General features: G+C 43.0%; 1 protein-coding gene across 1 annotated transcript in view; it reads left to right on the forward strand.

The window, feature by feature from the left end:
• Positions 1–5549: 5549 nt before the first annotated feature.
• Positions 5550–15165, forward strand: part of grin3ba (glutamate receptor, ionotropic, N-methyl-D-aspartate 3Ba) — a 63913-nt gene continuing 54297 nt past the window's right edge. Inside the window, exon 1 of the mRNA XM_028395593.1 lies at positions 5550–6086. Coding sequence (XP_028251394.1) covers positions 5550–6086 — 537 coding nt within the window. The remainder of the gene's footprint in view (positions 6087–15165) is intronic.

The following is a 15165-nucleotide window of genomic DNA, read 5'->3' on the forward strand; positions in this document are numbered from 1 at the left end:
CATGAGAACTTGTTGAAATGCCTGTGTCTCAGTCTCAATGTCCTGCAGCCGCATCACTTAAGGTAAGAGCAATTCAAGAGGCAACGTTACACTAAAAACCTGGCCCGCTGGTGCGACTAATAATCCAGTGCGACTTATCTATGGTTTTTTCTTCTTCATTACGCATTTTTTGGCTGGTGCGACTTATAGTCCGGAAAATAAGGTATTTGTTATCACACTGCCATGTGGTGAAGTCACCAAGCTGCACATAAAGTTGGAGGAAGGTTGTACTCCAAGATGGCAGCGCCCATATATTATTTTTGGCCTCAATTTTATACAATGGGTGGATGTATGTACCATATATTCAACTTTTTCAAAATCGTCTGAATTTAAATGGGACATATATTTGACTTATACGGATAATATTCCAGTTTAAGAAGCATTTTTGTTACATGTATGAGATTGTATGATGTATGAGAACAATTGTCAGTATGTGTTGTAAGTGGTTTTTATGTCTGTGTGTGTACATGTTAGGCCCATCCACTCAGGAAATGTTAAAATATTTTCTTGAAATCCGAATGATTTATCCATTAACTGAAATCATTTATTCTGGACCACACTGGTGGACATACAGACTGACAGATGGACATCGCCGTCCCTTGTGGTAAAGAAACAAGTTAGAATACATATTTTTCTGTCAGCTGCTATTACGATTCCTTCTGTAACCATCAGTTTTCCTACAGCCCACAGTAATCCACAGCAGTGAATCCTGTTATCACCTGAGCACGACCTGAGCGGTGGCTTAAAAACAAAGAAAACAAATTCTTGCCACATAAAAAATGTGTACACTGTGCCAGACATATGCATGTCACCATTCACAGCTAACATGTACACACACACAATACACACAAATCCACTCTGAAAGCAGAGACACACACACACACGTGCACATGCAGGGTGCTGCTGTTGCTTCTAGATAAGTCTCTCTCCATAGACCACTGTCTTTGTACATCAGGGAGAGCAGAGGGTGAAAGGAACTGAGAGGAATAAACTCATGTTGTAAATTTGTTTCAACTCTAAAGACACACTGTGCACGCCAGCTTCAAATCTTCCCTAAACATTCCCACTTCTCCACACTCGTGTCCTGCTTTCTCCAGCCATTTCCACCATTTGCCACACTTGATTGTCTTTCTTTCTTCTTTTGTTTTTCTTCTTCTTTCTTCCTCTCCGGCCCGCTCTTCCTGTCTTGCTCCTTGTTAGCGAGCATTGTGCTAAAAGGTGATATTAGTGGCTTTAGTGCCGTGCCAGGAATACTAACTCGCAGCTCCCTGGCATTTCAACAGCCTCTGTGCTACCTGGGCTTGTACTGCCAGATTACTTAGGATTACATTTGCAGTCATACACACACAGGCTCACACACACACAATGGGACACACACTCACATAGACATAAACTACAGAAGAGCACTCGCCCTTACTCAAATTGGCAGTTGTTTTTGGCTCACCTCTCAGCTGAACCACTCTGTTCTCCGGCAGTCTTTTACCAGTGTAATTGAAGTTTCGGTTTAGGAATGAATCATTGATGTGGTTTAATGGTGTGCGTTGTATGTTTGGGGGCAAATAGCATAGTTGCTGTCTACCTCAAAGAGGCACAAAATATGAAAGAGAGACTGAGGGAGAGGGAGGAAAAGATCAGAGGAGCAGGGGATGAAGGTGAAGGCATGAGGAAATGGGTGGCGCTGGGTAGATAAACGGCGAGGGAGCGGATGAAGAGAGGATGTGTGCACATTTGAAATGCAAAGACAGAGGGGAAGGTAGAAGGAGGACCGGTACAAACGGGGGGCAGGAGGTGTCGAGCGAACAGGAGGAGGGATCTCACATAGTGAAACAGGCACACGGCCCCACTAGCAAAGATGAAGGGCTACTTTAATTGGGTTTCAAAAGCCTGCTTAATCCTATTCTTTATATTAATCCTTTACAATGTACATAATTAAAACAAATACACCCATGGGGGTGGAAGACTGTTAATGGGAAACAGTAATGCAGATAAAGTGCTCATGTGGGACACCTGTATACAACCTTTAGGGACGCACTAAGGACGCGTCCCAGTCAGCGCTCTCCCCGTGCAGCGATCTAGGCTCCAAATGGGCTTTGAAATCACACTTGAGACTCCTAATACGCGGCATCCTGCTGGAATGCATTGTGCTGCTGAATGGTAATTGCACCACTATTCTATTCTTGAACATGGTATTATATCCATGCACGAGAGCAACAAGTGGAAGCAGTTCACCTTGCTCAAAAATAAAATCCCACCTGAGTGTTCCCTTTTTTTTTTCCCAGCGCTGTGTACGCCAACTGCTAGAAAATATTTATTCCTGCTACACCCAGTGTTTAGCTTTGTCATGCTGCCACTGAAAAGCCTCCGGAGCTGTGCCCATACTCCACCATGCATTTCATTTATTTCACAGTTAATTCATTTCACTCTCACGGTGGATTGATTTGCACAGATTCCTTTATAAGTCTTGCACAGTTCCTTTTGTTGAATGATTAAGTGGTGGTGGCAAAGTGGCACAATATCCCTCTTAAGAAGATTATCTAATATGTGGGAGGACAAAAAATAGCTTGGTCAACTGTGCACAATTTCAGGATAGTTCTTCCTGTTATTACAACAACGAAAAGACCAGAAATAAATGAACAAATATTAAAGTGTATAATAATTTTCATCTTGCATCCTCTTCTCAGCTTGTCATAAAACATGAATAGGAAATGGCCAGTATTTACGTAGCTATGCGCCCTCTTGTGGTTGTGCAAGTAAAATCTTGTATCATGTTTGCTTTGTAATGTAAATTTTATGTTGTCTGTTATGTTGTAACCCAGCCACTAATCAGGTAATTATTAGATAAATAGACAAATCCTTTATTGATCCCCAGGGGGAACTTCAGGAGTTTATACATGAGCCTAACCTAACTACGGCCTTTACATACAGCCTGCTATGTCATATTTTGACTTTATATACAGATAAAGAAGACCCAATCTTATAACTAGGATCTGTGCAGTACAGGTCAGGAGGTGAGCTTCATCATTGCTGCTCTGCTCCCACAGTCACCCTCTTCTGCACCCAGCACGCCCCTCCCTTACATACCACAACATTACTACCTGTTTTTTTTAGCCAACAATAACTAGTTCAATAAAAACAAATGGAAAAATGAACAGCTGAACACGGATAACAGTGATATGAACAAAACATCTCTGTTTTTTTATTGAAGTATTGAGTATTTCCATGACCTGCCCTGTAGGGGCACTCAAACCTCACTTCTGGGGAGATGTCATGTTGTCTATCTTTATTTACAGTCTGTGATGTCATATGTGTGAATTTGTCACTTTCATGTGTAAGGACATGTTGCAAAAAACTACATTCAAAAGTAATTTCCTGTTGCAAACCACATTAACAAATGACAGCCTTTACTGCCTTTCCATAAACATCAGTTTCAGTGGAATCCGTTGGCCACAGTCTTAGTATTATGTGGGTGTACCCCAGGGGGGCCTCTTCCCCTAAGTGTTATTTCCCTCTCGCTGCTGTGTTTGTTTTGTAAGATGCTGCAGTGAATCACAAAGCCCGTTCCAAAAAGTGATTTTGACTCAGTTGCATGCACTATAATAGAAATCATAGTGGCCATCTTGTGCTTGTTGATAAATATAATCAAAATATAAATCCAAGTTTTTTTTGTGTCAAATAAATCAGTAATCCTATTCAAATGTATCATGACACCTGCAATGATTATTGGGGGAGGACTTTGATTATAGTGTTTTGGTTGTAGCTCTAACGGCCTTCAGATTTGCACACTAAGTGAAGGACACCTTGCGATGAACTTGACTTTACCCGATAATCGACATAAACCGACAGTAAAACATTGGAAGTACTTAGTTTGTTCTTGGCTCTGCCCATCTTCAACAGGTACCTGTGGGAGAGTGTGTGAAGAGCCATGCAAGTTTAATGCTGCGGGTTTCTGCAGTAGAACAAAGACCATGGTGTTGGGTTTCATCTTTTCTCTATATGAAGCAAGTCGAGCATGAGGAGAAGGAGGAAAGGTAAGAAAACAGTTTATTTTTTAATTTTTTTTTTACCTCAGCTGTCTTAGATTTGTCAGTAAAATGCACCTGCATCCCACCAGGTCACCCAGCAGGCTGTGAAATGACTTGTTGATCCCAGGGATGTGTGTCTCTGTGTGTGTGTCAGCCTGTGACGCTTCTATCTCTGGGTTCACATTTTCATGTCAGACCTCACGCTGAAATGGCCCCATAGCTTTCACCCTATGCCAAAACTACAGAGAGGAAGAGAAAGGAAAGAAAAGCACAACATTTGAGGCGTCGCTAGTGTCTGACAAACAAGTGTTATCAGACAGAAAGTGTAAAAAGAAGGAGGGGAGGAAAAAAACGGCAGGTTTCACTGGTGGACCTAAAGATTTACTGAACGTTGAGCTCTGAGGATGGTAAATTACATCCAGGGAGAGAGGAATGAATGCAGAATGAATGTAAGAAGGACTGAGTGCTGTCCTTTCCATGAAGCCAAATGAACATGCACACAGTAGATCTCTTTTATGGCGCCTGGCGCTGTCCGTGGTGCTGAAAAGATGTGGTTACACAACGGATAATGTTCTACTTGGACGACAGAGAGGAAGTGGGAATAAATCTAGGAAGAAAATTGAGATTTCAGCGAGCTATTAGCTTCTTGTTGGCCAACCTGGCAGGAAGATCAGAACTGCAGAGGTGCTTAAAAGTAGCCTATTACCTCAGAAAACAAATGACCACCATCTATAAAAGAATTTAATTAAACAGAATCTGCTCCTTCTCTTTTTTCCCTCTCAGATAACAGCCTTCAGATTTGCACACAGGTCTTCTCCTGAGACTTTAAATGTGTGGTGTTTGGGAATTCTTCTGCCTCCTTTTCAGTGTATAACATAAAGTTCTGTGTGTGATCAAAGATCCATAACAATACCAGGTTTATTTATCTTTAAAATGGCCCAGATGATGATTGTAATAAAACATAGTTGATTACTTGTAGTTTCATTCTGAATGAAAACATTAGGAACAAATTCTCTCCGGGACCAGAAGAAGAAATATTACCCGACGAATATTCATTAAAATTCAACAAGAGGCAAGCTCCGTGAGAGGTTAGATTATTGGCGGGCAGGCGCATGGACACACACACACTCTGAGACACACACGCACACACACACACACACACACACACACACTTCACAGCTGGTGTGCCTTCCTCCAGCAGAGACTGACAGAAGCGGGGCGACCGCTCTAAGCCGTGAGCGCTCATCTCTCCTCTCCTCCAGCAGCGCGTCTTTTACTGTTGACATAAAAACTTTGAAGAGGTGAGAGGCGAAACGTCAAAACGCCGACAAATCACCGTCGACAGCGCGCATCAACAAAGAAGAAGGGGTGGAAAGAAAAGAACCGTCTAAGTCCGAGAGAAGCGGTGGAGCCGGGAGAAAGAGAGAGCTATGCCATCTCCCGCCGAGCAGAGCCCAGTCCTCCTCTGTTGTGTGTCGGAGCTACAGCATGGTGTCTCTTTCTGGACTGTGGACCTACTGCCTCGCCCCGGGGAGAACTCATCTCCTTTCCCTCTATGTCAGACCGTTCCTGCTGCTTCTTCTATTAACCGCCTTTACCTCTCCGGAGTCCTGTTTCCCTCACTCCCAGCATTGTCATATCCTCACCCGGATAGGTCACACCGTGCGCCTTGGTGCGCTCTTGCCGACCCGTCAGCCGGCACGGATACAAAACGCGCTCAACCGCGCCCTGGCGAGCCTCCGGCACCAAAGCGGACCGGTCGACTCCTCCACCACGACCTCCTCTCAGCCGCCACCTTTGCTGCCCTACAACCTGAGCCTAGAGATGGTGGCTCGTTCGCCCGCGGGAGGCGACCCGGAGTCATTGTTCCGTAGTGCCTGCCAGGACCTGGTGGTCAGGGGTGTGTCAGCTGTGCTCGCCTTTCCCCGCTCCAGAGAGGAGCTGATCCAGGTGGAGTTTATCTCCTCTTTCCTGGAGATCCCATTCGTCTCCATCCTGGAGGACACAGAACCTCTAGTGACTAAGGTATGGATGAATAGTGTGTGTGTGTGTGTCTGTCTGCTGCACCTGTGGCAGGCAAAATAACTGAAGGTTATTTGGGTATATCATGTGTTTTATGCTTCACATATGTCCTGTTTAACCTGCAGAATTGACACCATGAACCTCTGACTGACCCATCAGCCTGTGGCAGGGATTGTGTTGTCTCAGCTGGGGCACAATGTTTTTCAGCCAGACATTGAGGCTGGTTAAAGGCGAATGATCAGTGTATAGAAACTGTGACAGGAACAATCAGAGACAGCTGAAATTAAAGGATGATTAAACCAGCACCGTTAGGAACAGGAATGGTGATGACAGATGATTGGAGTGGATGATTTAAAAGACATTTAGTGTGAAAATTTTACCATTAATCTCTTTCAGCAAAGTCTGATGTTCAGATGGATCTCAGCTGAGCTATATGCTGGTGAACCTGCAGGCCCTTAACATGCATGTTTAATATCTGGTAGCTCTGACTTGGTATTGGACTGACCCCTCTAGCAAAGTGATTTCTCTCTCTCTCTCTCTCTCTTTAAGCTTGTGTGTGTGTGAGCAGAGCCTGGCTGGTATGATGTGTGTGTGTGAGCATATGTCTGCAGATGGCTTTGGGCACCTTTCTGAGTGGATTCAAACTGTGGACATACTGATAGATCGATGTTATGGAGAGATATGTGTGTTGCAGCTTATGCTCTTTTGTGCACCGTTATATGTGTATGTTGTGTTGCTACAAATTAAGTGGACAATAAATGTGTGTGTGATGTTAGTATTCCTAGCAGCAGTATAGCTGCTTGCCAGTCAGTCAATCGAGCTTCAGTCATATCCGCCTCTATCCAACTGAGCAGCCAACTGCATCCCTCTGCCTCATACAGACACTCTTGCACCGAGGCGACCGACACACCAGGCACATGCCCCATAAAGATGACTTTAAACTTTCACACATTTTCACCTGACACACACACATATATACACACATAAACAGGCTGAGGCAGCATTATGAGGAGGCGGAAACAGCAGGATGAAATCTATAGTTTAAGTCTGAAATCTTTGTCCTGTCACGTCTCTTTGTCAACAATGGATTGCTTGTTCGATTTCAATAAAGCTTGCATGAATGAGAAGTCAAACCACTTGACGAATGTGTCAGCTATACGAGGAGATAAGCAGGGGAGAGTAAAATGAGAGAGAGGGGAAAGAGAGAGGGAGCAGGGATGGGTTGGGATAGAAGAGTAGAGGGGGTTTGAGAGCTGTGGGAGGCCTTTCAGTTCTACAGAACTGTGCCAAGCAGTCAGGGCAAAATAGAAACAAGCACCACTCTCAGCTTTTCTGTATTTTTAGCAAGAATTTGAAGCAGTATAAACGGATGCCTGGTCTGGTTGGCTTTGGTGTTTATTCTCTCCAAAAGCAGTTCAGCTTTATGTTAAATTCATGATTGTTTTTTTTTATATTATTGTTTACATGTCAGGCTAGTCTTTCTTGTTTTATTGATGGTGATGTGTGGAGGATATCTGGCTGTAGTAGCAGGTTTGTAAGCAGCACAGATAGAAAAAGAAGCTACGGTTAGTCTCATGATGGACAGAAGTGGAAATTAATCAACATGAAACCCTGACAATCACAATTCTGATTACTGTGTGTGATGAAGTAGCCCCCCCCCCACTCCCTTCCCCATGAGAGAGCACAGTCTTTTTTAGTTAAAAAATAAAGTGGTCTGATTTCCATCTTCTCAGGTTTGCTTCATTTTCTTCCTCCTGCGTTTTTTCCTGATTTTTTCAGACTGACAGACAAGCGATCCGAAGACTCTTCCACAAACTGTGAGAGATTCACAGGTCATTTTTTCCCGCAATTTTCTGTCAGACCAGACACTGAACTATTGATCACATCCCCACAAAGTGCACAATTGCTTTAATGACAATAAAAAGTGGTATTAGTTGCAGCCCTAAAACTGGATGAATATCAGCAGAACGGCCTGAGAGGAATTGCAGCGGGTACGCTTTCTCTAGCACTCCACCGGGGTACCATAGAAAGGGAGCAATGTGAGAAATCAAAAGGAGGCTTTGTAGGAGGTGGGACGGATTCTTAAACACACACACACATACACACACAGAAGGGGGAGCTGTGAAGACTGGTTTAGGTCAACAGGGAGGGAAATTGTTTGCTCGCACAAACGGGGAACACTGGTTTCAGTGCTGATAGCAAAATGCAGAATCAGAAGCTGTAATTAAAAATGCTATTTAGATTTTAGCATCAAGTGGGAGGAGAACTCCTGAGGAGGGGAGGGGGAAGGGAGGCTGGAGAAAAGCAGAGACAAAACAAACGGCTCGGCCAAAAGGAAAAAAGGAAAAATTGCCGGATCTGTCACAGATTGATCCAGATGAGGAGGGGTTTATTGTTTGTTTTTGGAAGAAAAATCTTTTCCCCCCATGAGTTTTTGAAATTGTGCAGATTTCTTTCTTCAGGGCACTGGGAGTTGAGCCCATGTGTTTGTTTTTTTTTTTCTTCTGGTGAACAGATTTCTCCCCTGGACATCAGACAGAGGTAGATAGACACAGAAAACAAGAGAGAGAGACTCACCGTTCTTCCTTCCAGCTGTCATGTAAATTTTTATACATATTTTAAAATGCCACAAAAGGTTTACTTGTTGAGTCTTTTCTTTTTACTGGGCTAAAAAGACTTGCTCAAGGTCACAGAGCCTGTCCCTGAGGGTGAAAAGAAACTCTTTCAAGAATTAATTAGAACCTGGCGCGATGTTATTTTTCTTCTCTGTCAGTTAATTGTGCCACGTTTCATGTTTCATCTGAAGACAGAAACAAAGAAATACTCCTGGCATAGATGAGCTCGGGGGCGGCGTACAGCGTGTGTGACATTTCTTGGAGGTTGTGATGATAAATATCTTCGAGACTTCCTTAGCCCGAAAACAAAAAAATGGCCGACCAGCTGTTGAAGGGTTGTCATGATTATGTAGATCTCCTCCCATGAAATCAAGTTTTCTATTGTCTAAATACGCCTGTGTCATATGAGTGGGAGGACTGCAGCAGAGAGGAGAATGGACACAGACAGGCAGAGGGGACAGAAAGACGGGCGGAGACAGGGGACAGCTGTCCGTCTGCATTCTCCTCTCCCTCTCTCTCTTTCTCTCTCTTTGCTTAGTCAGACAGAGCTTTGGGAATCTGTGATGCGTCTCAGCGAGGAAGTGCTTATTCCTCCCAACCTACTTAAGCTAATTAGAACCACTGTGTGACCCCTAACTGTAAATCTCTCTCGTCCATCTATGGCAGGCAGGATCGGGGTGGGGGGTGGAAGAGAGGAGAAAGGGAAGAAGGGACAGAAAGAGGAGGGGGGACGAAAAAAGGAAATGGGCTTTAATTCTCATTAGGACCATTATGGATATTTGGGAAGGTGATTTGGTCGTCGTTTCACAGAATGAGAATAAGAAATGAAATTGAGGACGTTTAAGTGAAACACAAAAAAACAACAGTGTGTAGGGGGGTGTGTTGGTATTCTACCATGTCAGTGTGTACTGGTAATGGTAACATTGTGATGAGAATAATTTGGTTGTTTAATTTGCATACAGACTTAATTGAAAAAGAACAAATGCAATCTCAGTCCAGCCTTTTAAAAAAAGCACAGCCTCACCAAACAATTCCAGATCTGCAGATAATATCGCAGAAATTATTTTGTGGATCATGATTTCTATTCCGGAAATGTATTAGCAGGGCGAGCTGAAGGAAATGGTTTTTGCTGATTCCTGAATGTGATTAGGTGAGAAGGGGTGGTATGGTGTGAATTCATTATTTGTCATTCTTCACAGTGGATGCTGTGTTCCTGCAGCTCGCTTTGACTCCCAGTTACACTTAATACTACTGAAATACATCATGAAGTTCGTTCGTATAAAGCATAACGTACAGGACTCTATTTCACAGAGTCTAATTTGAATAAAATTCATACTTTTTTATCTTTGTAGTTCAGTTGCCTCTATTATTTCCACATGAATTTTTACATTTTATTCCCCACAATGCAGAAGAGCATTTTATTCCTATTTCAAAGGCTCGGTTCTCACCTTCTGTACATATCTTAAATGCAAAAAGCACATTTTGGTTGATCACAGTTGAGTGCCCATATGTTGATTACACCAAAACCCTAAAAACACACCTTTATAGTAATGCATGTTTCAGACTAGCCTTTGTCATTGCTTTCCTTTCTGCAATCTATCCATCCTGCATTCTTTCATTAAGTCACTTCTCTTTTTAATGACATACCTCATTCTGCTTAGTAAAATGAAGATTAGTACAGTAAAAAACCCAATTTGCGACTTTGAATGAAATTACATTTTAATCCAGGGGCCCTGCTGAATAAGACACATTGTGGCTCCGAGCTAGCCCCGTTCTCGGAGGACACGCGTGTGCTGCACGCGCACGAGCCCCACACGAGCGTATACCTACAAGACCCATGGAACGCTCATACAGTGTCTGCTCTGTGCTCACTAAAGGTTATTAAGCCTAATGAAGCTTTAAAGGGCCGATGCTGCCTTTAGTGTTTTCTTTGAGATGATGAGGGGATTTGTGCCCTGACCACAGAGGAATAAGCGAGTGGAAAGACAGGGACAAAAGTTGTGCCCAGCCAGAGCTTCAGGCAAACTGACAGCTTGAGACAAGCCGGCCACTTAATGCAAACAGCTCAAAGCTTTTTCTTTATTAGTGCTATGATGACAGTTCAGCGCAGACTTGACGGAGCCAGATTAATTGAGCAGAGTAGAAACAGCAGAGTATGTGTTACCAAAAGGACTGTGGGGCTGTTTGAGCAGCTCACTGTGGCATTTGACTGTTGTGTTTGGCTTGTGTTTTTGCCCCCAGTTAAACAAATGTCTCCAGTAGCCTAATTCCACACCAATTCTGTGTTTCTCTGCTGAGCTAAAAAAAAATAACGATAAACATAAATGAAGTACACAAGTGATGGATAGAAAGGAATGCATATACCAGGGAGAGAATGAGATGTGGTTTCATTATAGTTGAGTTAATAGAGGGATTGATGGAGGTATGTAGGGATGAAGAAATGAGGGATCAAGGAAGAAGGAATGAGTCGGTAGGGAATGCAGAGAAAGGAGGAATCAAGGTTGAAAAAAGGAATGTGGTGAAGGGGAACAAGTGAAGGAGAAAGAAATTGAGCAATTATGTGAAGCAGAGGTTGAGGTGGAAAGGGAGGAAAAATGTTGCAGGAGAATTAGAAATAAAGGTCGGAAACAAGGAAAGAAAACAGGATAAATCTACCATAAAGGAAGACAGGGTAGGATCAGGATATGAGGATGGAAGAAAAAAGGAAAGAGAAGCCAAGAAGGATCAAGAAAAACATGGAGGAACTGGGTGGGTGGAGAAAAGAAGGGAGGAGGCAACAGAAGGGAAGAGATCAAAGGTGGCTGGGACTGAAGATGGGATGTTGACGTATGGAGGAGAGAGGCTGTTAAATGGATGATGATGAAACTATCTATTTATTTTTGCTCTTTTAGTTTAACATGCAGTTAACAGCAAACAAAGTATTCCTACTTCAGTTCAATGTTAATCAGACCGTCATTAACGGATGGACTTATGTTAACAGACAGTAGCTAACTAGTTAATTCACGTAAAGTAAAACTAACGAGCCAGTGCACCGACATTATAAAAACACCTTCACTCTTCATCCACATGCACAGTCTGAACTCTCAGCCCGGCCTCTGTCTCTCTATCCGCAGCACTCAGCTGTCTGTCTGGTTTGTTGACATGGTCCAAAAACCTGCATGTTTTTTAAAGATCTTGTATTAATGTTAAGAGCTCTCACTATTTTGCCTTTTCCTGTTACTACATACACAAACATGCTATGATGCAAGCCATTAGGAGGAAGTGGGACATCAGTGTCATAAAAGATCTTTGCAGCACCATGAGGATAGAAAATAGAAACATTTTTGAAATGCACGCTCACCTCTGGGTTTGATGCCGCAACACCGAACCACTTCCAAACTGCCAGCAGCTCTTCTCTGCTGGCTGCCATGTTGTTTTTCAGTGCATCTCTGTCAGATACATAAATATAAAACTTATGGAACTCATAAAAAACAAAAGAGAAAATTCTAATTTATCAATAAAATTAATTTATCGCCCAGTCCTAGTATAGGTGTTGCTGATGCAGAGTTATTCAAGACCAGCAAACTTTTCATCCAGTTATTTCCATTTTTCTGTAGATCCTGTGATTGTGCAGCCGTCGTTTGTGTGTGCATACTCATGTGTGGCTGTGTTACAGTATGTGGCAACATAGGCACCACACCAGAAGTGCTTAAATGAAGGCCAGGTGGGCTTCAGTGATAAGGGTGGACCAGAAGGCAGCACACACGTACAGTAAGGCCCTATAGAGTCTCCTGTAGGTCAGAGGTGAAAGACAAACAGACGGGAGAGGCAGACAGGAGGCAAGACCAGGGAGAGGAGGTGAGAGAGACATGTGCTGATGTGAGATTAAACAGATGCTGACAGATGGCTGTGGGACACGGCTGAGCGACTGCCAAAGCGACACGTTAGCCAAACACCTATGGTGCAGAGGAGAAAGTGGGGTAAATGTCCAGAAAGGGGAAAAGACACAATTTGAGTAAAGAAAGGGTAAAGAGTAAGCAAGAAAAACAGATAAAGAGCCTAACAGACTAAGACAGACAGAGTGATTCAGACAGGTGGGGACAGGGAAGAAGGAAGATTAAAACCTAAGAAAGAGACAGCAAAGTGAAGCGAGCAAGAAAAAGATAAAAGAAGGAACGAGGAGGGGGGACCAGGACGTGTCAGGGAAAAAATGACAGAGCAAAAAGCTGTCAGAGATGAAGTTATTTGAGAGGCGGGCGAGGCGTAGACAGGGGATTGAAAGATGGTAGACCCCAAGGTAACTTCTGTGTTCCTTCTGGGATATTTATGTTGGGAGTTGGCAAGAAAACAGGCATGATTTAGAGCCCATCTGGATGGGCTTCAACACCACCTGCCCACAGAGGAAAAGCTGTCTGTAAGGAGGCACACCACAGTGCACCGGTGGTGCTCACACACACTCATACCAACACGGTCGCTTTACAATGTTTACATCACTTACAAAATGTAACCATTCCCCCATCAATTTGGCTTTACTCCAGCTTGGCAGACCTTAAATTAAATAACCAGACCATCCAGGTCTGACTTCTCATTCAGAGCGAGGAGTTGTCTTTGTTTTTATCACGGGTTTGTCTAATTTTCTGCCTCAAAAATCAGAGCTGAATGGCATCAACCACTGATGTACTTAGTACAAAGATATGTAATTAAAAACTTTTGTTGATGAGGAGAGGAGCCATCTTGGATTTTGAGGTTTGATGGTGCTGAGGTTCTGAGACAGAAATCAGGGATCACACTTCCAGTATCAAATCTAACCCATTTGTTTAAAGTAAAAACCATTTTGTCTAATGACGCGTGTCTAAAAAGCCCACTACAGCTAAAATAACCCACTTAGCCTGCTCGCATGGAATGAATTATTATGCAAATGCACAATATGTACAGCATTAATGTTTGGTGTCGAGGCTATGACCTCATCGCTCTCCATAAAGAAACCCTGAGCTCAACTCAGCAGGGAGTCAGACCAGTGTTGGTGAGTGCAAAGCATGCAGCTTGAGCAGAGCATCGACAGCTTAAGTAGCTACAGCCGTGATTGAAAGTGTCGGATAGGCCTGTGTGTGTTGATGTGAGAGGAGGATGTCATGAGTGAGGCTGCTGACTTATGTTTTATATACATACCACATCTTTTTAACACAAATAAATGTTATGAAATACAACAAAAATATAAAATGTGACATGAATTGTGTTTATTTTCCAACTTTAGATGAGAGCATTAATGCGAATGAAGCCAAACGGATAAAGAGAAGATGATTTTTATAAAAAAAACAAAAAAACAACACACACAAAGGAAATTAAAATATCAGTTTCAATGGTGCGGTTAATTAAAGATTTATTTAATTACTTGTCAGTATATAGAAACAGCTTTTACCTCTTTGAATCTCCTGAAGCTCCTCACACACTACACGCCACAGAAACACACTCTCCTCCTGTAACGCACCTGTAATCTCCTGAAACTGCAATATACTACCTAGACATATTGCTCTAGATGCAATCACACACACACACACACACACATCTGCACACAAAACACGCACAGCCATGACAGTCTCAGCTGTACCCCACACATGCATGGATCCTAACAGCTCGGTCTGATTGTATCACGGAGCATTCATCATACACAAGCAGTTGTCATTTGTTGGAAAGTCTTCTTTCTCTCTCACTGTCTCTCTCTCTCTCTCTGTTTCTGTATTGACCTCCATGTTCAAACTCCCTCCATAAAGTAGAGCGGAGCGGAACAGCAGATAAATCCTGAGTGATATCCCAGCCTGACTGCTGGTGCAGGGTAGAGATGATCTGATATTCATATGCGCAACATCTAACACATAAACACTATTTATGAGATGGAAGGAGACATGCATACATGTAATACAGAGGGAGTTCTGGTGATGTACAAGGTGGCATGGGGGGGGGGCAAAAAACATTTGAAAGGAGAAGCACTTAAACCAGCGGAAGAGGCAAGAAGACTATAAATGAGAGCTTAAGGATAGTGTGACACAAAAAGAAAAGAGTAGATGGAGATATAATGGGTAAAAAAAAGTGTGATAGAGGGAAGAGAAATGGGATGTGATCAATTTTCCTTCCTCATTGCCCTTCACATTGGAGGACAGACCGTCCTCCAGATAGCGCTAAAGCAGCTTCCCTGTCGCACTTATCTCATGCCAAGTCACGCTAGAGAGCGGAGCAATATTTCACTCTAATTCAGGTCAGTAGCATGCATATATCTTGCATCTAGCACTCATTCACCTGGCTTAAGAACAGAAAAACAGTGTAAAATTATAACTCTTTCTAACACTTTTTTAAGATTTATAGTACAGCCAAGGTCTGTTTAGACACAACACACACTGATAAAATGATTACAAATAAATCACTTGAACACCTGAAACTAAGTCGACTCGCCTATAGGCTGTAAGTTCAAGTGATCTATCATGTGTTAGGCT

The sequence above is a fragment of the Parambassis ranga genome, chromosome 22, assembly GCF_900634625.1.
Source record: "Parambassis ranga chromosome 22, fParRan2.1, whole genome shotgun sequence".
NCBI classification, from domain to species: domain Eukaryota; kingdom Metazoa; phylum Chordata; class Actinopteri; family Ambassidae; genus Parambassis; species Parambassis ranga.